This window comes from Saccostrea cucullata, unplaced genomic scaffold (assembly GCF_032062105.1).
Source record: "Saccostrea cucullata isolate Sc308-1 unplaced genomic scaffold, CSIRO_AGI_Scuc_v1 ctg8204, whole genome shotgun sequence".
Classification (NCBI taxonomy): Eukaryota; Metazoa; Mollusca; class Bivalvia; order Ostreida; family Ostreidae; genus Saccostrea; species Saccostrea cuccullata.
In genome coordinates, this window is record NW_026936078.1 from 41,941 (window position 1) to 67,971 (window position 26,031).

At 34.2% G+C, this 26,031-nt stretch overlaps 2 protein-coding genes across 2 annotated transcripts; one reads left to right on the forward strand and one right to left on the reverse strand.

The window, feature by feature from the left end:
- Positions 1–2,931: 2,931 nt before the first annotated feature.
- Positions 2,932–5,440, forward strand: LOC134244720 (N-acyl-phosphatidylethanolamine-hydrolyzing phospholipase D-like). The gene is made up of 5 exons (XM_062726973.1): positions 2,932–3,082; positions 3,677–4,165; positions 4,438–4,586; positions 5,062–5,176; positions 5,312–5,440. Exons 1-5 carry the CDS (start codon positions 2,933–2,935, stop codon positions 5,438–5,440), a joined length of 1,032 nt encoding a protein of 343 aa, XP_062582957.1. The 5' UTR covers position 2,932.
- Positions 5,441–18,003: 12,563 nt separating this feature from the next.
- LOC134244721 (uncharacterized) lies at positions 18,004–21,108 on the reverse strand. The gene is made up of 2 exons (XM_062726974.1): positions 20,989–21,108; positions 18,004–19,718 (listed from the first exon to the last, which is right to left on the reverse strand). Exon 2 carries the CDS (start codon positions 19,660–19,662, stop codon positions 18,004–18,006), a length of 1,659 nt encoding a protein of 552 aa, XP_062582958.1. The 5' UTR covers positions 19,663–19,718; positions 20,989–21,108.
- Positions 21,109–26,031: the final 4,923 nt, after the last annotated feature.

Below are 26,031 nucleotides of genomic sequence, written 5' to 3' on the forward strand. Positions count from 1 at the left end.
TACGAAAATGTACTGTTTTTCAATCCACTAAAACTCCTATAAGGGGTCAAAAAGTGACCCCACGGCCCATAATTTTTAAACTGTACCCTTTATGCTTGATGTAATTCCAAAATTAGTTTGAAGATTGGTTGAGAATTAAAAATGTTACAGAGAAAAAACCGTTTTCTGTACTGACCCCCTAAAATCCTTTCTATTTTAGGGATTTTTATTTCCATGACCTTTCCACCTGGAGATAATGCTAGATTCAATATTCATATGAAATTTCACGAGAATTGCTTGCCTACCTTTTGAGATAATGGAACAATCATGATTTCAAACTTAACATAGAAATCTCCATAGGCAATATTAAGGGACTCATAAAACTGAAAGTACTCTTTATTTGCATGCCAAAATTAAAACCCAGAGAGCATATTAGACTCCAAATAGGTTAACAAAGAGAGATAACTCTTGCATCACCATTTTTTAAAAGACTTAAAAATACAATATTTCAGGTCTCTAAAACTCCTTTAAAGGGTCAAAAAGTGACCCACGGACCACATTTTTTTAGATTTTTCTCTTTATGCTGAACTCAAATCCGATGTTTGAAAATTTATTGAGTAATAAAAAATTAACTGGCAAAGGTCTGATTTCAACGTTGGCCCCTAAAAATCCCCTATTTCCCCAAATTTTTGTTTCATAGTCCAATGAAGTCAGAATAATATCAGAGTCATTCTGTATTCAAAATATTACAAGAAAATATTGTTTACTTTATTAATTAAGTCGTAGACATAGGTGAAGGTCTGGAAACACTGCGGTTTATTGTTTTGAAGGAGTAGCGATAACAAGCTTTACGACAAAAGCGGTAATAACTGAGTAAGGGGTCAACGTTCAAATACGTTGGGTCATTTTTCGGAATAACTTTTGATATCCAGTATCATGAACTACAAAGTTTTTCGATAAGTCTTGCGGTTTCAAAAGTCCGGCGGAAAAAGAATAATAATAAACATAAGCATTTCAAGAGATCTTTCCACAGAAAGGTGGAGAAACCTAATTAGCATTTCAAGAGGTCTTTTAAAGAAAGGTGGAAAGACCTAATAAACAGACCAATTTCAATAGGTCTTTCCACAGAAAGGTGGAAAGACCTAAAAAGGAAAAGAAGAAACAGAAGAAAATCAATAGGTCTTTCCACAGAAAGGTGGAAAGACCTAAAAATAAATAAATAATGTCGGAAATGAAAATAAAATTGTTGGATTCCGAAATGATATTAAAAATTGTCGGAAAATGCAAATAAATGCAAAATTCAGGAAATGAAATGCAGAGATCTAGTAAATATAATAATTAGCCTTTGAATAGGTCTGAAACCGCTGCGTTTCATTTCCGGAAATATGCATAGCATTTCCGACATTTTTTAAATTTCATTTTTTATATTTTTTGTTTTTATATCCGACATAATTTTGTTTTCATTTCCGGAATTTACCTGTGCGGCAAGTCAATTTTTTTTAAGTAAATAAAATGGAATTTTAAAAGTATTTATTACAAATTATTGATAGGAATTGAAGAAAAAAAACATTTACACATATATGCATACATGTTGCACTAAGTCTAGGTAAAAGAGTTCAATGAGCATAAACTTTGTCACCACATCTTCTGTGCACTAACTGTAATGTCAGTGACAGCACCACACTTATGTCTAAGTCATTGATAGATTTACAAAACTCAGATATTGATATATTTATGATATATTCAATGATATATTTATGATTTTTTCTTTAAATTTTTCATAAGTAAAGTCTTCCGATCTGTTACTAAAAGTACTACATATGTATTTGAAAAATGTCGGAAATGAAAACAAACATTATCATGTTTATAGGAAAGAGACTTGTAACTAAATGATTCGTGTTGGACTTACGAACATTCATCTGTTCATTCCATACTAATTAATCTGCCAGTAAATAATTATAAGGCGGTGAAGGTAAATATATCTACATTTGTATTCTTAATATTTTTTAATGATAATATGTTGACATTAGTGTATCAATTTAAACGACTAAAGAAGCATGTCCCATCTTTCCGACATGAAACTCGATCAATAAATCTATACATTCCTTTATTAATGTATCAATTTCTTACTTATTATTTACTACATTCTCTTGTAGAAAACACTAGCTATTAATACGACTTTATATCATTAATTAATTTTAAAAGAATAGTTTTTCAATTAATATCGAATGAACACATGTATACAATTTGTATAAAAAGAACCCATCATTAACAAATCATTCAAGGATTGGCCGATGTATGGTCGAGCACCGTCTAGTGTCCATTTAATCTGAGGTTATCGGGGGGGGGGGGGTTGAGTTGTGGGCAACAGACATCGGCGGATCCTCGATTGATGTTGACCAAACATTGGCGTGTAGTCAACCGACGTACGAACGATGTTCACCAATGTAAAATACATCGGCTGATTACCCTAAAACATACTTTTATGATAAGCAATGCATCGCTGGGCCTTGTAAGTCCGGCCGGCAACCATGCCATTTTTATCATAAAACGCATTGGTTGCCCATCGTACACACCATCCCTGGATAATGTAACTGATACTTTAAGGACTACTAGGACGATGTGGACCGATGTTGGGGCATCGCTCACGTACACCACGAATTACCACCAGTCTACGCACACCGGCCGGGAAATGTGAATAAGGCATTAGGCAGTATATGTGTCACAACCGTGGGATGAGTTTATTTTTGATTCATTAATCATTTGATTGGCTGGGGTTCTGTTCTCCGCTCCGCCCATTCTTAATGACGAAGATTTCTCTTAATATTATATTTATATTATACGAATTTCCAGAGGAAATCAACTAATGTTATAGATATTACGTAATCTTACAAACTTCGTGTATTTTAATTTAGTCTAAGGCTAAATAATATGTTTGCTTTTTCAGAAGACAATGGACAGTGCAGCCCAAGACCTTATTCGTCCCATATACAAAAACGGAAGATATGAAAATCCGTTTGACACATGGGAGACTACACGTGGGATTGGGAACATCTTCAAACGGACCAGGGGTGAAGACTTCAGCAAAATACCTAATCAGAGGGTCTGTACCAATGTCAAACTGATTTTTTTCCTATATGAATAAACATTCAAAAGATGAAAGTAAGCTGAAATTATAAAATTTAAAGAAACTCAGAGCTCTAATGAAAAATGTCTCCGTAATTTTCTTGAAAGATGAGGCGTTTATGTGTTAGAAAACCATATGACATAAAGATATTCTAGTACATTCTGAGTTTATGGAATTATCAAACTTGGCTAGTTCTTAAAGTCTTAATTCATTTGAAAAAAAAAAGAAACGAGAAATATGAATGAAAACAAAATAAAATACATGTTAATAATAGACAAAAAAAACATATAAACTGTCTTGAAATACCCTCTGTCAATCTTGAATCTGAGCTCAAATTTGCTTATATTTAAAGTCAATTATCTTGTATATTGCTCATCCTGGGATAAAGTTTTACATAAATGCTTGTAAAAGTTCACATCTACAGTTGCACCGTCTATATTTTGGCATTGACTGACGAAATATAGGTTGAATTTTAAGAAACGAAAATCAAAAGATATATATAATACATTTTATATAATACATTTGTGCAATAATTAACCATATATTTTTTAATTTTTTTTTTCACGAAAGGAGTTGGATAAAACCCTACCAGTGGAAACCCCTGATTTCCAAAAATTACGGAACCCGCCACAATCTGAGCTTCAAATAATGTGGATAGGCCATGCCAGTGTGTTGGTACAAATGGACGGAGTTACTATTCTCACCGATCCAATGTTTTCGTATAGGTCCTCCCCTGTACAGTTTATGGGACCAAAACGATACCGTCCTCCACCCTGCAAAATAGAAGATCTACCACATATAGACCATGTTATTATCAGTCATAACCACTTCGATCACCTAGACCCTGGTAGTGTACAAAGCCTGAATTCCAAGTTCAGTGATAAAATCACTTGGTTTGTAGCGGCGGGAACGAAGGAATGGATGTTGAATGCAGGTTGTAAGAACGTGATTGAATTGTCATGGTGGGAAGAAGCGGAGTTACCTGGAAGACCAGATTTTAAGATTGCTAGCGTCCCTTGTCAACATCGATGTCAACGTAGTTTATGGGATTATGGGAAGGTAAACTGTAAGAGTTTGTGGCAAAAAGGACAAATAATAGGTAAACGTCAAACTTGCAAATAATTATAAATAGCTGGATTTTTTCAGAGGTATGCTTTATATAAACAAGTAAACCTTGCAAAAAAAGTTTTTGAATCCAATTCATGAATAGTTACAAGTGCTAGAAATTGCTTAAACATTAACCAACAGCAAATTTTTTTATGAATTTCTATTCCGTCTAGGAAAGAATTATTTCTTTAAAAATCATCATATTCTTTTGAATATGTTTTCAGACTCTCTGGTGTAGTTGGATAGTCAAGGGACCCACGAAGAGTTTCTACTTTGCTGGAGATACAGGCTACTGTAGTGGTTTTAAACAGATCGGAAGAAAGTACGGGCCTATAGACTTTGCTGCAATCCCAATAGGAGCCTACTATCCAAGGTAAGCTTATAAAAGAGTATCTGATGAAGATGGTGTCCTTTGATTCATAGAAAAAGTTAATAAAGTTGAACTCGTACATTTTAGAAGTTGGTAACAAGATCCCTGACCATTTCTCTCTATCTATCTAGCCCCTTGGGGTACCGGGTTAGAATAGGTCTTCAGTACCCCCTTGCTTGTCGTAAAAGGCGACTAAATGGGGCGGTCCTTCGGATGAGACCGTATAAACCGAGGCCCCGTGTCACAGCAGGTGTGGCACGATAAAGATCCCTCCCTGCTCAAAGGCCGTAAGTGCCGAGCATAGGCCTAAATTTGCAGCTCTTCACCGGCAATGGTGACGTCTCCATATCAGTGAAATATTCTGGAGAGGGACGTTAAACAGTATACAATCAATCAATCAATCAATCTATCTATCTCTATCTCTCCTGGTATTCTGATGATGAAGATGAACAGAATTTAATTTATTTTTATCATATAGATTGTTTATGAGACCTATACATGTAGATCCGGAAGAGGCAGTGAAAATATTTGAAGACGTTGAAGCAAAGAATGCCTTGGGTATACATTGGGGAACGTTCAAGATGACACAAGAGGTCCGTTTCACTAATGTCAGACTTTTATTTGGCCTTAATTTAATACTGGTAGCCATTACTAAGTTTTTTTGTGAACCACTTAATAAATCTCTGAATAATAGATTTCGACAATAACTCTAACTTTTATATGTACAGTTTTATTTGGAACCTCGGACAAAGCTTGAAGAGGAGCTTGATAAGAAGAGTATAAGTAGAGATAAATTCTTCACACTCCGTCACGGTCTGGTGCACACAGTCGGACAAGTTATACCGGAGCAAACCTAACACTCCGTCACGGTCTTGTGCACACAGTCGAACAAGATATACCGGAGCATACCTAACACTCCGTCACGGCCAGATGCACACAGTCGGACAAATTATACCTGAACATAGCTAATTATGTTTCTAACGTTTACTTAACCCATGACCTACAATCCCACATGAAAATAGAACGCCTTCATCTTTTCATATACTATATGTAAAGATACTGATGATTATGACATTTCATTTGTTATTTATCACTTTCTAAAATTTTATTACGAAGAACATGTACGTTATGATGAGTTATATTACAGATATTGTTTTCATTCTTTTGAATTAAAAAATAATAATTAACGACGTACATTTTATGCTGTATTTTAAGTACCGGTATATATATATATATATATATATATATATATATATATATATATATATATATAATTATAAAAGAAAAAGAAAATGAAGTTTCCAAATTTCATTTAACACAAGCGCTTTCTGGATTTCATAATCCGTCTTCAGGTGTACATAAATTGAACTGATTGTTTTGCTTAGTAACGTTAACTATGACGTCATGACGTCATGAGAGTCTTTGCAGGGAAGGAAGTAATCTATGACGTCATAGTATGAGACAGCTCAAACAATTATGCAAAAAACATCAAAATTTATTAAAAAAGGATGAGCTTGACTATTTAATAAACTTTGAAATGAAAACCAGCAACTTTTATGGACTACCTAAAATACATAAAAGCAGTGATATTAAAACGGCCATAGAGGAACAGAACGGAACATACATTGCTACTCAAGAACCAACAGATCTGAAACTTCGACCGATTGTGGCTGGTCCTGCGTGTCCCACTCATAGACTGAGTAATTTTATAGATATACTCTTGAAGGATCTGTGTGTAAAAGTCCCGAGCTACATACGAGATAGCATGGATTTTTTAAACAAAATTCCTGAAAACGTGGAGCCAGATACACTACTTGTAACCTTTGATGTGAAGAGTCTATATACTAATATTCCACATGATCTTGGACTAGAAGCCATTAAATTTTGGATTGAAAAGTACCCAGAGTTAATTCCAAGAAACATTTCTTCAGAATTTATCCTAGACTCGGTTAGATTTATACTGGAAAACAACACATTTCATTTTGATGGAGATTTTTATAAACAGATCAAAGGAACCGCCATGGGGACTAAAATGGCACCAACATACAGCATCCTTGTTATGGGATTCTTTGAAGAAACATTGTATCAAAAGGTTTCCGATGAACTGGGCCAAGAGATTGGAAAACATTTAAGGGATTATTGGAAACGATTTTTAGATGACTGTTTTCTATTTTGGAACAAATCAGAAGAGGAATTACAAACACTCTACACGTTACTAAATTCAATAAACCCAAATCTTCAATTCACAATGGAGCACAGTGATTCTTCTATTCCTTTCCTTGACGTCATGGTCACAAAGCAAAACTCACTTATTTTAACGGATATTTTTTATAAAACCACGGATACGCACCAATATCTAAACTTCACTTCGTGCCATCCTACTCACACCAAAAGAAATATCCCTTACAACTTAGCCAGAAGGATTTGTATGATTGTGAAAGATACAGAAACTAGAAATCAAAGGTTGACCGAACTAAAAACATTTCTTCTAGCACAACATTATCCAGAAAATCTTATCCTTTCTGCCATAGAAGAATCCAAGAAAATTCCGCAGCATATTTTAAGAACAACCAGAAAAAAGGACAAAGATCCATTCTTAATCCCTTTTGTAACAACATTCAATCCGAAACACATTAATATATTTCAAGAGGCAAGAAAGAATTTTACCATCATTGAACGGGATAATGATCTTCATCAACTTATACCAAAATCGGATTTGATTCGCAGCCAAAGACAACCGCCAAATTTAAAAAGACTATTGACCAGAGCTAAATTCAACACCACTCCAGAACAATATTCCGTAACAAGATGCGGTGATCCGAGATGCGGTACCTGTCCTAACCTACGAACAGGATCCTCTATTATTTTCAAGTGTGGAAAAACATTTCTTGTGAATGAAAATATGACCTGCAAGAGCAAAAACCTCCTTTATTGTATCACGTGTAACAACTGCGGAGAGGAATACATCGGCCAGACCGGGACCCAATTAACCGCCCGCATGCGCGTACATCGCCAACAAATTAACAATCCGAGCCTCAGAAACACGCCATGCAGTGAACATTTCGATATTTGCTCACAAGGAAACTACTGTGTGTTCCCCTTTTATAAACTTAGGAACGATTCCACTGCAATGAGATTAGCAAAAGAAAACTACTTCATAGATCTTTTTTCACCAAAATTGAACAAACATTAACATTGAGAAATTACCTAATTTTTTATATATCATCAATTAGAATTTCTGTTTGCTTTGTTTATTGAGACTGAAAAATATGTGATTTATTGTCCATTATTGTCCAATTTGAATTTCCCTAACTTTTACGCAACGTAGCCATACTATGACGTCATAGATTACTTCCTTCCCTGCAAAGACTCTCATGACGTCATGACGTCATAGTTAACGTTACTAAGCAAAACAATCAGTTCAATTTATGTACACCTGAAGACGGATTATGAAATCCAGAAAGCGCTTGTGTTAAATGAAATTTGGAAACTTCATTTTCTTTTTCTTTTATAATTATTTTCACCTGTGTGACATCGACTGTGAACTATTTTCAACTATATATATATATATATATATATATATATATATTTAAACTTAAGAATTTTTTACTTAGTATTTACATGTACAGTCTAGTGTCAAAAGTATTCGTAAAAACAAAATGGCGGCGATGTAAACAAAATTAGGTCATCGATATTTTTCTTCAGTCTACATCATTTTATAAGTTTAATATTACCTAAATATTTTGTTAAACACCCCTTTGCCTTTATAACCGCTTGGATTCTGCGTGGAATACTCCTGTAAAGGTCCTGGATGAAGTTATGATGGATATTTTCCCATACTTGTCGAATGGCCGTTTCCAGATCATTTGCGGTTCTCAAATTCTGTACCCTTTTACACAGTTCCTGTTTAAGTTTTCGCCAACAGTTTTCAATTATATTCAGGTCAGGGCTTTGAGCAGGCCATTCCATTGTCGGAATATTCTCTTGTGCCATAAATTCCTTCACAGACCTGGCCCTATGAACGGGGGCATTATCGTCTTTAAAAAGGTAATCATCTGATGGAAAATGTGCAGCAACGACGGACCAAAGATGATTGTCAATTATATCTGTATAATTCTGAGCATTTATATTCCCATCTACAACACAAAGTGTGCCGACTCCATTATAAGTAATGCATCCCCAGATCATTAAATCCAAACGTCGCCCGGCGGGTGGTGCAATACACGGTGGATCCCATTCCTCTCCGGCTTTTCTCCATACATATACACGTCGATCGCCATCGATCATAACCTTACATTCATCTGTAAAAATAACTTTTTTCCAGTAGTCATCCACGGTTCTCTTCTTTGCTTCTTTGCACCATTTCACACGCTTTGTTTTATTCACTTCGCGCACACGCATTTTTTTTCTTTACCAGTCTTCTTCTATATCCATCTCAATTTAAAATTCTTTTCACAGTGCTTTCTGAGACATTTCCAGGACCAGTTTCATTTCTAACATTCGTTAATTCCGTCAAACTTTGCCTGCGATTCATTTTCACCATTCGAAAAATTTGTCGTTCATCCTGTGCACTGCACTTTTTGGGTCGGCCACTTCTTGGTTTGTTTTCAACATTTTCAGTTGTTTTCTGACGCTTCAAAAGCGTATGCACTGTTGATAATGGCCTTCAGATAATATTCGATATTTCTTGTAGTGTCAAACTTGCTTGTCTCAGTGATAAAATAGAATGTTTCTCTTCTAAACATAATTCTTTCCCCTTCCTACCCATGTTTGTTTACAGACCGAAAGTAACTAATGCAGACGGAAAAATACGCCATCAACTAATTACGTGATAAATCTCTGTCCAAGTGAAGTTTGATATAGAGTAAGAGAGATAACTCTACTTTCGTTTCTAAAAGCGATGTCTAAAACAAACGCGTAACCGAATTTCAATCTCCGTGACGCCATGTTTTTACGAATACTTTTGACACGAGACTGTATATTGAATTTATTGAAACAAATTTTAATCCTCTTTACGAGGAATTTTCAGGGAAGCAATATACGGATTCTGTTTAAATTAATTTAACTATTAAAAAAATTGTTGTCTCAGTGTTTTTTTTATTACATGTGTATAACCCATTAATAATTTAAAACTATTTATTATAATGTGAGTATATGGGGTATGTATATTTTGAAGTAGCTTCCTCTCATGACAGAAAGTAACAAAATTTGCACATACTTTTTCATTTAATATATAACTGTTGATTGTTACATAAATGGATAGATAACATAAATGATAGAAATATGGAACTTGATTGTCCCCCGCTTTCACGAAACCGAGGGAACATTAAATCTCATTCGTCTGTCTTGTCCCCCGCTTTCGCGAAACCGAGGGAACATTAAATCTCATTCGTCTGTCTTGTCCCCCGCTTTCGCGAAACCGAGGGAACATTAAATCTCATTCGTCTGTCTTGTACCCCGCTTTCGCGAAAGCGAGGGAACATTAAATCTCATTTGTCTGACTGTCAGTTTGTCCGTTGGTTACAAAAACTTAAACCTTACCCATAACTTTTGATTCAGTGGAGCTATGACTTTCATATTTCATATGTGTATTCTTTATGACAAAACCTTTCTTTGGGTACCAATTTGACCTTTTGACCTTGACCTTTAAGCTTGACCCACTTTACACAAAATTTTTTAACACATATGTATTATTACGACCTTTAATTGGATAGCAACCAATTTGACCTTTTGACCTTGACTTTGGAGATTTCTGTACTTATAAAAAAAAATTAACCTTGACCATAACTTTTGAATGAAGGATATGGAGATAACGAACAGTATTCAATCTCAAAGTCTATAAAACAATACAAATCGTCAGGGCTAGGGCTTTCACACTTCATATACAGGCACGTAGTATCCGGGGGGGCCAGGGGGGGCCTGGCCCCCCACTTTTTCTCCCAACATTACCTTTACTATAGGAAATGTCTAATGAAAAGGTGGTTGCCCCCCCCCCCTCCCCCCACTTTTTACCACGGTATATACTTTGCAAGAAAATATAGGACCTTTACTCATCAGTGAGCATGGGTTTGGACGCTGTCATGAAAACATTTAATGTAGTGCATAGTTCATTCTGGTTCCTTCCTCTGTTAAATATTTCGATTTTTGCAAAAGTGTTGCTTTCTTAAACTCCTCCAGAAATTGAACTGTCTCAGGGTTAGGGTTAGGGTAACCCTAACCCTAACCCTGAACAACAAGACCACTAACATTTAAGAACATTGCATATAAATCTATCTTTGTCCTCTTGCAATTCTTTACTCTTTTCGGATCTTTCATGGTTTTGTCAAGTGTATCTTACTGTAAATTTGTTCTGAAGGTTTAAAGCAATGGATTCAAGTTTCATTATCTGTTTGAATTTCAGACAAACGTCGATAACTACAATTTCTGATCATGTTAAATACATGTTTAGATAATTTACATGCTGTCGTTTTCACTCATTTTTCAAAACATAGGGTGATCATTGAGCCAAATGTTTCTTTAAAATAGTGTAAACTACCTCCAAAGTGATTCATATCAAAATTTACTATGTGTCTTAAAGTCAATCAAACATCGTCAGTGATATATTGTTGAATTATGGCAAACAGAACATTGGTTGTTGTAAGTCCTTGTCGCCAAAGACGATACCCATTTTAAATGCCAATTATGTCATAAGTATTCAATAAAATCCATTTGCTCAGGTGTCTATAAAACAGAAAATGGATGATGTAAATTTCACAAATTTCAATGAATTTTTGGGGGGTTTCTTATCAAGTTTTACAGCAGCTTTAATAAACCATTTATTTTCACTCTAGTTTACTGATTCTTTCCCATTCATTTTCAATGAAGCGTCTCAAATAGCCCTTATTTTACAGCTTCTCAAAATGAAAATATGAAATGAAAAGTGGTCACATAAACTGATATTAATATCAATATTCATTAAAGATTCAATCATGAGAGAGAGTCAAACTTAATGCCATGTGATATCTGTGCAGTATGTCATAGAGTTCAGCACATTATCGTTATCTCCATATCCTTACTGAACAGCCCACAGACTCATTAGAAGTGTGTGGCTAATTTTTTTTTTAAATGCAGTTACATTATCTAAAGAGGTTTTCTTGTTTTTGTTTTTAAATAAAAACCTTATTCATATTACACATAAGTATTTGAGAACATTTTATTTTGTATAAAAAAAATCTACGAAAATAAATACGCAAAGCCCTGTCTGAATTTTGCAGCATACGAAATTGTTATGGATTCATCCATGAATACAATATACCTATGGATACAATACACCTCTTCTTAATGTTATTTTACAAGAAAAAACACGTATAACTATATCTTGTACGTTTTTAGTTTACCTGAGACAAAGGCTCAAGTGAGCTTTTCTGATCGAAATTTGTCCGTTGTCTGTCGTCATTGTTGTCGTTGTTAACTTTTCACATTTTCATCTTCTTCTCAAGAACCACTTGGCCAATTTCGACCAAACATGCCTCAAAGTATATTTCAAGTTTGATCAAACGAAGGGCTACGCCCCCTTTTAAGAGGAGATAATTGTGAATTAGTGAAATATTATTTGCATGTTTTAAAAATATTTTTCTCAAGAACCACTGGGCCGGGAAATATGAAACTCATGTGGAAGCATCATGTAGTTTTTATTTAGATTTCTTCAAATCATGATCCCCGGGAGTAGGGTGTGGCCACAATGGGATATTAAATTTTAACATAGGAATACATAAAAAACTCTTTAAAAATCTTTTTCTCAAGAACCACTGGGCCAAGAAAGATGGAACTCAAGTGGTTACATCCTTTTGTAGTGAGTTTTAAGTTTGTTTAAATCATGACATAAGAATACATAAGAAAAATCTTTTACAGTTTTCTTTGACCAGAACCTTTATGAAAATGTAATTAGTCAGCCCGCAGGCTGACTAGTTATGATACGAAGAACTTCAAATGCGCTTGCGCGTTTTGGAATTCTGGGAGGTAGTTCTGCAGCAAATCCCTATTTAACACAACGGTAATCTGTAAATTTAAATTCAACTTAAATAAGAAAGTCATTTATGCTTCTTTATTTCTAGAAGCTTTGTACAATCATACTTCACATTTTCAAACAGTTTTTGAAACCTGGTTCGAAGTAATTAAACTGGTTCGCATCTGATCGTGAAATGTGTTTTACGCAGTTAAGCATACAGTGGTATTAATTCATATCTATCGTATGTAGTGTTTGACGCGTTAATTGAAAAGATACCTGTCTTTTGTAAAGTATGTTGAAGGTATTTTATTTATGTATTTAAATCTACGACATAAACATTGGTTTAAAAGAGATTTTTAAGTTATTCAGTTTTTATGAGTTTTACTTTCCTTTTCATTACATCATTTCGATCCCGATGCAATTTGGCGAACTGACTTGTTAAAGCATACAACGGATGCTTTGAGAAGACAACACAACTGGCTGAGCTTGCTCGTTTGATGGCCATGATTGACCTAAGTTGATAAAAAATGGGAAGCAACTGTTCCTTCGCCATGCGCTCGACACTTTGAAGTGAAAGTTGCAGGTCCTTTGGATGAGACCTTAAAAACCAAGGTCCCTTGTTAGCGGCAGGCGTTGGCACGATAAAGATCCCTCACTTCTCAATGGCCCTGAGTGCCGAGTAAAGGTCAAAATTTGAAGCCCTTCACCGGCATTCGGTGATGTCTCCATATGAGTGATAAATTTTCGAGAGGGACGTTAAACAATAAACAAACAATTATGATCGATTAGCTAAAGGGGTGTCAACACTGTGACTCGAACCTACAACCCTCAGATTTAAAATCCAACGCTCTACCGACTGAGCTAAAGGGTTAACCCACTAGCTAGTGCTAGTAGGAGCGTGGCCTCACTATTTACAACACAACACCTTGCCACTTTAAACTCTGTTACACAATCAATCAATAGAATGCTATAGAAAACATTGCTACATGTAATATAATGATACTATATGCTTGTGCCCCCTCAGTATAAAAAACGTACAATGACTTTTTTTGCTTGTCGGGGAATTTTTTAGATTTGTCTGAACTTCGAGCCTCTATAGTGTTGTATAAGCACAAAAACAATGTTGCATCGTTCTTCTTTTGATGTCTCCTCAACTGCCTCTAATATACAGTCATTCATCCTTAAGAAGGATATGGAGATAACGAACAGTATTTAATCTCAAAGTCAGAGCAGAGCAAACACGGACCTCCGAAACATCAGAGGTGGGATCAGGTGCCATGGAGGAGTGAGCATCCCCTGCCGACCGGTCACACCCGCCGGGTACTCGTTCTCATGATCAGGAAATAACGGAAAAAATCCGTCGTCAATTCAGTGTATAAATAATGGACTAACATTTGGTATGAAAATGCAGTCAGCATTTGACTCAGTGATAAATTGTATTTGCTGACAAGGTCATTGTATCGACCATAGAACTTACGAAATTATGACTTTAAACGAGACTGCTGATATTCTTGTTTTATCAACTTGCTTGTCAATAATTTACCTCGTTTAAGAAATTGTTCATACGTAGAGCATGCTCTTGCGTATCGAATCAACTGAGATATATATACTCCGGATGCAGGTGATGAAGGTATATTGCTATATAAGTAAGGGAAGTTGACGATAGAAAAGTTAGTCATCACGTTTATCATATAGCTTGGTTGTTAGATTACCATTAGTGTCTTTTTCAAGTAAAATATCCAAATATGAAGCAGAAGTGTCGGACTCTGTGGTATCTTTTATTTCAAGCTCACTAGGATATATCGTATCGAAGTAGGAATGGAAATTATCATTATTAATTGACAATACGTCGTCGATATATCTAAATGTCGAGTTGAAGGCCACAGCAAGTGTTTTCTTCTTTTCACGCATAAGATTTTGCATAAATTCTGCTTCATATGAATATAAAAAAACGGAGCGCAATTTGTACCCATGGGAATTCCAATAGATTGTTGGAATACCTGGTCTCCAAAAACCACATAGATATTGTCAATCAGAAACTCAAACATCTTCTTGATGTCAACTTCAGAGTATTTATGTGTGAAATCAGAATCTGTTTTAACAAAATAATTTTGCAAATGACCAATGACGAGATAAGTAAATTTGCGAGTTCCATTTTTATTGAAGAAGCAGCTGTCAATGATATCAAAAAGCCTGGATTTTAATTTGTCGTGGGAAATTGTTGTGTATAAAGTTGAAAAGTCGTAAGTTTTTAAGCTGTTGATTTTTGTAAAGTCTTGTTATTTCAAATTGTCCAAAAGTTCTTTAGAATTTTTAAGTATCCACATATGATTTACACCACTTCTTGAATATATAGTTGCACAGTACTCTTGAAGTTTTTCCTTCACTACTGTTAATATCTTAGTGAGAAGTAACGAAAGAGGCTTGGTTGAACATTTACTGGAACCTGCAATGTATCTTTGTTTGTAAGGATTCTTATGAAGTTTTGGAATCCAATATATATAAGGTAGTTCAAATTCATTTTGGCTTTGTGGAATATTAAAAGTATTCAAACTAACAGGTGATTTTGAAGAATTTCTTCCTTAGAAAGAGAAGTATGAGTATAAGTAGGATTACCAATTGTATTCTTCTAGAATGCAATTTATATAATGAGCCTTACAAACGAAGACAATGTTGTTACCTGCTTTGTCGGCAGGAACCAGTACATACTGATCGTGTAATCTATCTAATTCTTTTTTCACAGTCTGGTTTATTTAACACAGAAGGATAGATGGTTTTCATTTTCCCCTCAGTCTTTTAATACGTGACTTTAACATGGATCTGATACATTTAATCTATTCTGAAAAGATGTAAATGTCTTCTTTTTCATATCTGGTCCATCGTCTGGCGTAGTTTTAAATTTAACGGTAATTAATCATTATCGCGCATTTGTTTTATAAAAACATTGTTAATACAACAATTTTATTGTTTTTAAATTTACTTGAAAAGCAGGAGGGTATAGTATATCAGACGGACGGACGTACATAAAGACGGACAGACATATCGATTACTATATACCCTCCTGCTGTTCAAGCATATTTAAAAACAATAAAATTGTGAACACATGACATATATCGACAAACGGGAACCAAAACAGATTAAGTCAAATGGGTAACTCGGGAGACCTACATTTACTTTTAAAATGTTGTATTAACAATGTTTTTATAAAACAAATGCGCGATAATGATTAATTTCCTTTTAACTTCTTAATTTAATAACTGTATTAGAGGAAGTTGAGGAGACATAAAAAATAGAACGATGCAACATTGTTTTTGTGCTTATACAACACTAAAGAGGCTCGTAGGGAGTACAAAATGTATTCCGTGGGAGGGGGCACTCTGAAAAATTACTCGACAAGCAAAAAAAGTCATTATACGGTTTTTATACTGAGGGGGCACAAGCATATAGTAGCATTATAGTACATGTAGTATTCCATTGATTGATTATATATTGTTTAAGGTCCCAATCGAGAATTTATCACTCATATGGAGACTTCGCCGTATGCCGGTGAAGGGCTTCAAATTTTGACCTTTACTCCGCACTCAAGGCTATTGAGCAGTGAGGGATCTTTATCGTGCCAACGCCTGCCGCTAACAAGGGACCTTGGTTTTTAAGGTCTCGTCCAAAGGACCTGCAACTTCCACTTCAAAGTGCCGATGGTGAAGGAACAGCTGCTTCCCATTTTTTTTAATCAACTTAGATCAGTCTTGGCCGAGATGTGAACTCACTACCCCCCGATCACATAGCGAGCGCTCTACTGACTGAGCTACCGGGAACGGCTATAGTATTCTATTCATTGCAAAATTATTGGGGGCATCCTCCCCTTTTCTGGTTTCTACAGCCATGCTAAAAGAAAATATGACCTCAAAAAGCATAAACACACCAGGCATGATGTAAAATCACAAACTACTGCTGTTTGTTTTGGAAAAGTGCCATATATAAATAATATAGCCTTATGCGATAACTTTTTGGAAAATTTACATGCACTCAAAGGCTTTACGCTGATTGAACTTGGTCGGTTGATTACATGTAGGTCATGAAATTGTAAGCTTTGAAATGATTTTTTTAGACATGATTCTGAATAATATATTTGTGTTGGTGTCTCATTTCATTTTGAATAATTTTGTCTTTTACTTCTTATCTTACTCTTTGTTATATAGTCATTTTCAGAACTGATACCCCATTCAAATGTTAGAAGAAAAAAAATTCCCTCGCTTTCACTGAAAGGGAGGGATATTAATTTGGGTCTAGCTATCCTGTCCGTCCGTCTAGCTGTCTATCTGTCTGTAACACTTTCGTTTCTGCGTGATATCTCAAGGTTTTGAGATTTGGCGATGAAATTTCTCCCTGTGGCCTAATTAAGGAGGACTCTTATTGAGTTTTTAATATAAAAATACATTACAAAAGCGCAGAAGCTACTCGAGATATCGCGAGGAAACGAACGAAAGTGTGAAAGACGGACAGAAAGACGGACGGACTGACAGACGACCAGACATTCCCAATTCCCAATTACCCATTTTAGTAAAAGCGGGAAAGAAAAATTGATATTGGAATTCAATTGTACCTCAATACATGATTGAAATTTATTTGCCGATGAAGTCATTTAACTTGATAATTTATAAGATTAACCCTATAATATATCAGATTGTTGCCTATTTTCCTTACATTTTGGTTTTATTCATAAAATATTCAGGAAATAAGTAAATGTTTATTACAAAAACAATTACAGTTTAAAAATAAATTTACATTCTGAGAAAAAGTGAAGCCAGAAAAACGATACATTTTTAATAAAAGTGTACACAAAATCACCGTAAAAAAAGCACACATATTATATATTTTTAATTTTACTTTATTTCTGTCCTCATATCTCTGTATAAAATTGAAAATTTGTGAAGGGATAAATAAATTCAGTTTAGATCATCAGCACATCTGAAATTTGACGGAAAAAGTCTGTTTTATCCTTAAATACAAGAAACAGTTGTACACTGCCTGGGTATCGAAACAAACATTTGAAACAAACACTCCGGCATGTTTATGTTCTTCTTCACCCTGTTGGATATGTCATTATTGGTGACGTATATATAGATGACAATTAAAAAAATGATCATGACATGATAGCATAACATACAATAGGACAAAATGTCAAGGTCTTTTTTTTCAGGATTCACCATTCCTTAGCAAAATTATTCACAGAATTCAAAGTATTCATGTAAGCTTAATTATATTAAAAAAATCAGAGTTCCCTAATTTTTTTTATACAAAATATGAATACAAATATTATCTCTCAATGTACTTTACATGGATCAGGTACATATAATTACAATTAATACCGATAAGACAGTGACTTAGCTCTTCTTGTCTATATGTCTGTATATATTTCTAGCAAATTGAAGTTTATGAAATATCTGCAAGATAATCTTGTCGTTCTACATATCTGTATACACACAGTTTGTTGTTGTTTGTTGATACAATCCAAACAAGATGATTTTTCTCTTCATATCCCAAACCTAATGGCTGAACCATTCCATCTTGTCTTGTTGGTATAATTGACAGGAGATGGCCGTCCTTGTCAATCACGTGTATTGCGTGGTCCGTTCGACTACAGATGAGTATATTTAAAAATGCATCCACACAGGTTCCATATGGAATAAAAAACATCAATGCTGATCCATTCGGTGATCCTCTGTAAGTAAAACGATAATTTCCTTTAATATCTGTGACCACCAATCCACTGATTTTATCAGACACAACAACATCTCCATTTCGGTTCTCCGTGATATAGATAGGTCCACTATATAATTGCAGACCTAAGCTACCATACTGGATGAATTGTACTGGTTGCATTCTGCTATTATACCGAATGATTTTCACCTCGGAATCAATATACTTTCTAGCATTAAACTTCATCATGACCAGAAGATCTCCAGTGAAAGGTGCATAACAGATACACAGTGGTTCCCATAGTTCTAGTCTCTTAATCAGTGTCGACTTTGTAGTATTGTCTGCACTTAGTTTATTAATGTTCAGGTTTGTGTCTACATAAATCAGTTCTCCTGCATTGTTAACCGTATGTACTCCATAGTGATTTTTAACATCAAAGAAATGATGCAGATTTTCACCTTCAGAATTTGTCAAAATAAGACTGCATCCATCACTGACCCAAATCCTATCTGGTGTCACAAAGGAAATGTGTCCACCATGATTTAAGTTAGTCACAACAACATTATTAATATTAATGATAGGCCCTTTTATCAGTCTCAACAAATGTTCATTTCTTGCTTGTCTTTTCCCTGTCTCTGTAGTTTTGATGTCAACCAACAGCTCAAAAATGTCCCTTATACTTATTTCTAAACTAAAATTCCACTTTATGTTATCAGGAAGTTCTATTGTCTTGGGGACAGGGGTTTTCTTTGTGAACAGCAGAAACTTGACAGGCTTCTTCGCCAGTTTCTCGTATCTAAGTACATATTCCTTTATATTTTGATGCTTCAATACAAAATCCATATAAATATTTGTTTGATGTAAATCATTTAGTGCCTTACTATGTATTTCGATAAGTTTTATCAAGTTTGCAGCTTTAATTGCAAGCTCTTGTTGGATGCTGGAGAGTTTTGCTTTCAATGATTTTCTGTCTATTTTGACGTCAGATTTGAGACCTGCTAGGATCGCACGATTATATGGGAGACTCTCGCCTCTAATCTGAATAAGTCTTTCCCTGTGTTCCTGTCTTTGAGCCGTGCAGGCTGATATGATATCCAGAATTCTATGTCCTTGATGTTCATCAGTTCTATCACAGGTGGGACACTCACAGGATTTGCACCAAATTTTATATTTGCAGTTTGGGTGTATATCACATGACTCCGGTATTATAAAGTCCCCATGCTTTAAACGGTAAATAACGACATCATGGCCTTTGGTATCGAGGTACATAGCGTGTTTCTGCTTACACGTAATACAAAGATTTTGTTTGCATGGCCTACAGTAAAATTCTACGTCATTCTGACACTGACAGCACTGAAGCACTTTAAGTTGTGTTGTAATATCCTTATTCATGGTGTTACTTAAATATGTTTCTCATTTCGGATCAAAATGTCACTTCAGAGGACAGTCTACAATAAAAATATAATTTTTTCATAGACATTAATTTTCAACATGTAAAATGATTTTTAAAAATAAATGTACTTCTTCACTAAAACAAGTACCCCCCCCCCCCCCCAGTAGTACCTAATGTCCTTTTAGTAACATAATTTCTTCAATCCTTATCCTTTTTGAAAGAGCATATTTAAAACTTACAGATTTTGCAACTACTGTGGTTTAATCAATATTCGTTGAGCACCAATTTTCGTGGATTTCGTTATCTCCATATGTTTCACATTAACAAAGTACGTCATGCCTTGAAAACATTTCTTGCAGGCTAAGCAGCTATTTTTCTCCTTTTTCATGCAACGTTATTAACATCGAATTACGTGTTGAAAATTAATAGATTGAATTGAAATGAAGACATATTTTGCCACTATAAGCGTGAGATTATTTATAAAAAAAAAGTTACAGGTTATGTGCAAAAACTTCTATTTATACAGTTACTATCAATGTATTACTAGAACATGTATGTAAGGTGCACACTGACCCTTTTTGTAATTTCGAGTGACTAGGATCAAACGGCGAGTGTGACCGGTCGGCAGCTCCCTAGCACCTGATTCCACCTCCGATGTTTCAAAGTTTTGAGTTTGATCTGCTCTTATTTCGTAATGTTTTAAGCTCTTTTGAGCTTGAATACTGTTCATTATCTCCATATGTTTTATATCTAAAATATACTTTTAATTCTTGAGATAAGCAAGGTTAGGCGTGACTTATTTAAATGAAATATTATTGTGATTACAACAGTCTGAACAAGAGATGAACTGTCTTATTATAACAATTACACATTTTCTTCAAAAAATTATAAATGTTCTTATATAAGTAAAATATCTAAATTTAGCCTAGTAAAAATTTAGATTTATAAATACTTCTCAGTCGTGTTTTAATTTTCACTGTAAATAAACAAAGTTTGAAGATGTAAATTGAATGGTCCAGTGAGTTTCTTGATATCTTTCAATTTTAAATTCAAAATTCATAAATCACATTTAAATATATATAAAATGAAAGCCTAAAAAATATTCAACATTAGTTTCACTGGAAAACTACAGGAAGAATTTAATTTTTCTCACTTGAAAGTTACTTCAAGTTAATTTCACGGCGAGTAGAGCAGAATCTCTCAATACAAATTATCCTGGGGGCGAATCATTGTTGTTTCAACACTTATTAACCCAGTTTTCCTCCACCTGATAAAAATATGCTACGGCTAATAAAATAGTTTTCAATAATTTTTTGTCTACTTACGAAATAATATTCATCACAGAATTTCATCTTATCTGTTAGAAATGGACAGTGAACTCTTTACAATCAACAGCGGCCAAAAATCAAAACATTTTGTCTGGTGTAGAAATGTCATCCATGTAAAGGGAACGTGAACAAATAAGAGTGGGTCAAACCGAGACCCAGGTGACTGGGTCATTGCAAGTTTTGAAAGATGGGAAAACATTAGAACGTACTCTCAGTCACATTTCTCTGTTTTAGTAAGATTACATTATTGTATTATATCCACATGTACATCCACTTAAATTTCTCTTTATTTCTTATGAAGACCATATTAAATTGCCATTAATCAGTGCATAAATAACACTAAGCAAGGCACTTGCATATATATCTTGAACACTGGCTATTCCATCAATTATGTATACAATGACATATCTATCTTTTATTCAATATTTTACCTATTTAATTTTACTTTGAATGTTTTTTATACAAATGTAAATATAAACAATATATTGTCTTTCTTTGTTTGCTAGTACGGGAATTAACGTCGCTGTTATTGCAGAAAAAAATTATATTCCAATCTTACGGGGGTTATGTATTCTTCTCTACAACAGTTGCGACATTACTTTCAGCACAAAAGAAAGCATTTTATCATTTATTTTAATTAAGTTTAATTCTGACCTAATATTTTCTTGTGAATCAATTTAACTTTAAGTTTCTTTATGCTGGGAATGAATTTTTACAATGAAATATATATTAATTATAATAAAGAGCAAAGATTGTCTCAAAATGAATAAGAGAGAATGTTAATTACATTAATATGTTCTATTTTATAAATATACAAGATATATTTCTAAAATCAATTCTTATCATTGACTTCTTTTCATACTATAAGATAACAACTTGCCTTGCTAAGCCATGATAAAACAAGTTAATAATATTTTACTCTTTATTCAAACTTCATGTATATGATAACAATGGATCAATATTTTGTGAATTATTCAGTAATATTTTACGCATTTTTGATAATTTTATGTAGCTATTAAAACGTAATGGAATGATGAATATATATGTTGTTTATACCTATGTGATCATTTATACTAAAATAAAGTACTAAACTGTTTCAAATGAAATACTTTTGTACAATCAAATATATAGTATTATCAAAGAAATCAATATTGTACAGGACGACAGTCATGTAATTTTGCTTCAATCAAAGCTTATAAATAGTTCTTTTATTACAAATGGAAGCACCAAAGGCTTTTAAACATGTTTTATCTTTCCTTGAAATAGTTCAATACAATTTTGCAATAAAAATTTCTGACATCAAAGTTGCAGCCCATATTGCTTTAAAGAATCGTGAATGAGAGATGGGTATTCCAATGTGTTACGGAAGAACATACTTATCAATATATAACCCTCCCCACAGCAATCGCTTAATTATTCTATGCTGTCTACAATGCATGGATTTACAAAAATATAGTTTTTATTCATAATTTTTATATTTATTTTTGGATTCTTTTAAACTTTTGCAAATTCTAAATAAACGTCTGTCTGATTTGTAATGTGGATTGATTGATTGATTGTATATTGTTTAACGTCCCACTTGAGAATTTTTCACTCATATGGAGACGTCACCGTATGCCGATGAAGGGCTTCAAATTTAGACCTATACTCGGCACTCAGGGCCATTGAGCAGTGAGTGTTCTTTATCGTGCCAGCGCCTACCGTGACACGGGACCTACGTTTTTAAGGTCATATCCGAAAGACCCGTGACTTTCACTTCTGGTGCCGAGCGCTTGGCGAAGGAACAGTCACTACCTTTGTTTACGTCTTAGGTATGACGCGGCGCCGCGAACTAGAATCGAACCCGGGCCTCCCGACCACGAAGCGAACGCTCTACCACTAGGCTACCGTGACCGGTTTTGTAATGTGGACGAAATTAAAATATTATTGTACAAATGTTGACGCAGTTATGTTTTAACAATTCATTGGTTCTTTAAAAACGATTTCTCTTTGATCTATAAATAGATATTTCGTTTTTATATAACCTAGCAGTCTGCACTTCTTCTAACAGCATAAATTATCTATTTGTTTTAAACAGACAGTAATTGGTTTTAGTTATATTAATTTAGAAAGTCAAAGAATATTTGATGAAGTTGTTCCCACGAAATAGTCCCTTAAATTTTCCATCCATATTGTATTTTACTGCACAGAAATGGATAACACTCCAAAACAAGATATTTTGTATTACACATGTTTACTGCTTCTGTTTCTGTTTTGTATTGTTTTATGGATTTTTGATCTTGGATACAGTTCGTTATCTCGAGATGTTTAACAATGATTACGACTAATTTTTCAATTTAAAAAACTTATCTCTAAAACAAATAAATTTAAAGTTTACAAAGGATAATTCTTCTATATTTCCTCTTTCTTCTCTTTGATGTTTTATGTGTGGAAATTTTTTTTATTTTAGGTTTATTAAAAATTGTGATTTCGGAATGACACGACAAATGGATTCTTCCCTGTTCTAATTTAAAATTTTCAGAAAAAAAATTTTGACATTGAGGAAATTAAAAATTATATATGGCACCTAATCCCACCTCTGATGTTTTGGAGGTTTGTGTTAGCTCTGCCCATGTTTTGTATTGTTTTTTTAGACATTTGATCTTAAATGCTGCTTGATATCCTCATATGTTTCACATACAGTATTGTCTGTAAAAAAAAAATAATGTACAAAGAACATGTATGTAGTCATAATACAAAGGGTACGGCTCTAAGCTTTTTAAAGTGATAATAATAAATTTCAGAATTGAAATTTCCTTAATTTAACTACAGTATAATCATACATAACCTTTTTTTGTTGAGTATATAACGTGGGAAGGCAGTTACGCAAGAACTTTCGACAGAAGAAAGAAATCCGGATTGAATATTAACTTCTAATTTCCCCACATTTTTGTCAAAGTAATCTTGAACACTTTTTTGTGGTTGACAAAATAAGTGTCATAAAACTATATAATTTCTTTATTTTCTAGTTTTTGTATCTTTACTATGAAGCAATATAAGATGCACTTTTCAAGTCAATTAACTAAATATCAGGAAAAAAGGGTAGTTAACTTCAATTGTTTATATTTGTAATGGAAGAACTATTTATAAGCTTTGATTAACTAAATATCAGAAAAAAGGGTAGTTAACTTCAATTGTTCATATTTGTAATGGAAGAACTATTTATAAGCTTTGATTAACTAAATATCAGAAAAAAGGGTAGTTAACTTCAATTGTTCATATTTGTAATGGAAGAACTATTTATAAGCTTTGATTAACTAAATATCAGAAAAAAGGTTAGTTAACTTCAATTGTTCATATTAGTAATGGAAGAAGCAAAATTACATTATTCTTATCCTGATTTTTCATATAAGACTCTATAACATTTTCAACAGTGAAATACTGGCATTTAGACATTGAATAAAATTGATATTTTGTTAAAGTGTGAAAGGAGATCAAAATGAGATCCTTTCACAGTGGGACATGGGACCAATTTTACAAAAAAAATTAGAACATAATTATAGGATGCTGATTACTTTCTTTATTTTGATTTGAAAAGGATTTTTTAAAATAATTCAACAAGACGTTTTGTGTAGGAATTTCTAACAACATAAACCGTTCACGGTAGCTAAGTCGGTAGAGCGCTCGCTCCGTGATCGGGAGGTCGTGAGTTCGTATCTTGGCTGCGACTGACCCAGTCGATAAAATGGGTAGCAACTGTTCCTTCGCCATGCGCTCGGCACTTTGAATTGAAAGTTGCGGGTCCTTCGGATGAGACCTTAAAAACCGAGGCCCCAATTCAGCGGCAGGCCTTGTCACGATAACGATCCCTCACTGCTCAATGGCCCTGAGTGCCGAGTAAAGGTCAAAATTTGAAGCCCTTCATTGGCATACGGTGATGTCTCCATATGAGTGAAAAATTTTCGAGAGTACGTTAAACAATATACAATCAATCAATCAATCTAACAACGTAATTAATTTTGCAAATTTTACAAACAACATAAGTATCATATATATTGAATCAAATGCTGATGGACGTTTTTCATACTAATTTACACGCTGAATTGTCTACGAATTTTGTTCTGCCTTTTTTTGCCGATGATGACAAGGAGCACACACAGGTATTACCGACCTAAGGAATGCTTACTCCTATATTGAATTGATCTCACCTCTGAACTTTTAAATGTTCCTGATTTGCATTCGTTAAATAGATTGAGCTTGAGTAATATTCGTTATCTGTATACCCCAATATCTCACGAACAAAATTAAAAATCAACGCTCATTGTACGTGGATCAAATCATTATAATTATTTATATTAATAAAAGTGTCCAAAATCTCCTGTCTGTCTTTCTGTATGTATGTAAAAGGTGAAGATAACGAACAGTGATCGACCACGCTAAAAAACTACACACAATACAATTCTGTGTATAGCGCATAACAGAGACACATATAAATCGATAAGATCAGATGCCTGGGAGGAGTAAGCGTACCCTGTTGACCGATTATAAACTGCCTTGTGCCCTATTTATTGATTAAGTATACAGAATATTCTGTAGTCAAATTCAGCACAAAAAGTTTTGCCAAGTGATATATAACAAGTCAGCCAAAAACCAGGACATTAAAAGTTTATGCAAGATAATCTTGCCGTTCTATATATCTGTATACACACAGTCTGTTGGTGTTGCCTGATCCCATCCAAACAAGATGATTTTTCTCGTCATATCCCAGTCCCAATGACTCAACCATTCCATCTTGTTTTGTTGATATAATTGACAGGAGATAGCCGTCCTTGTCAATCATGTGTATTGTTTGTTCAGTCGACCACAGATCAGGATATTTAAGAATGCATGTGCACAAATTCCACTTGGCATAAAGAATCCAGAGGTCAATCCTTTCGGCAGTCCTGTGTAAGTGAAACGATATTTCCCTTCACGGTTTGTGACTACCACACCCTGCCCCATATCAGACACAACAATATCCCCAATCCTGTTCTCCGTGATGTAGACAGGGTCACGATATAA

Bases quoted from the DNA above. Each gene is read 5' to 3' on its own strand.
- LOC134244720 (XM_062726973.1), top strand. From the start codon at position 2,933: ATGGACAGTGCAGCCCAAGACCTTATTCGTCCCATATACAAAAACGGA. The intron at 3,083-3,676 runs GTCTGTACCAAT...TTTTCACGAAAG, and splicing joins GCAAAATACCTAATCAGAGG to GAGTTGGATAAAACCCTACC. The intron at 4,166-4,437 runs GTAAACTGTAAG...ATATGTTTTCAG, and splicing joins GTTTATGGGATTATGGGAAG to ACTCTCTGGTGTAGTTGGAT.
- LOC134244721 (XM_062726974.1), bottom strand. From the start codon at position 19,662: ATGAATAAGGATATTACAACACAACTTAAAGTGCTTCAGTGCTGTCAG.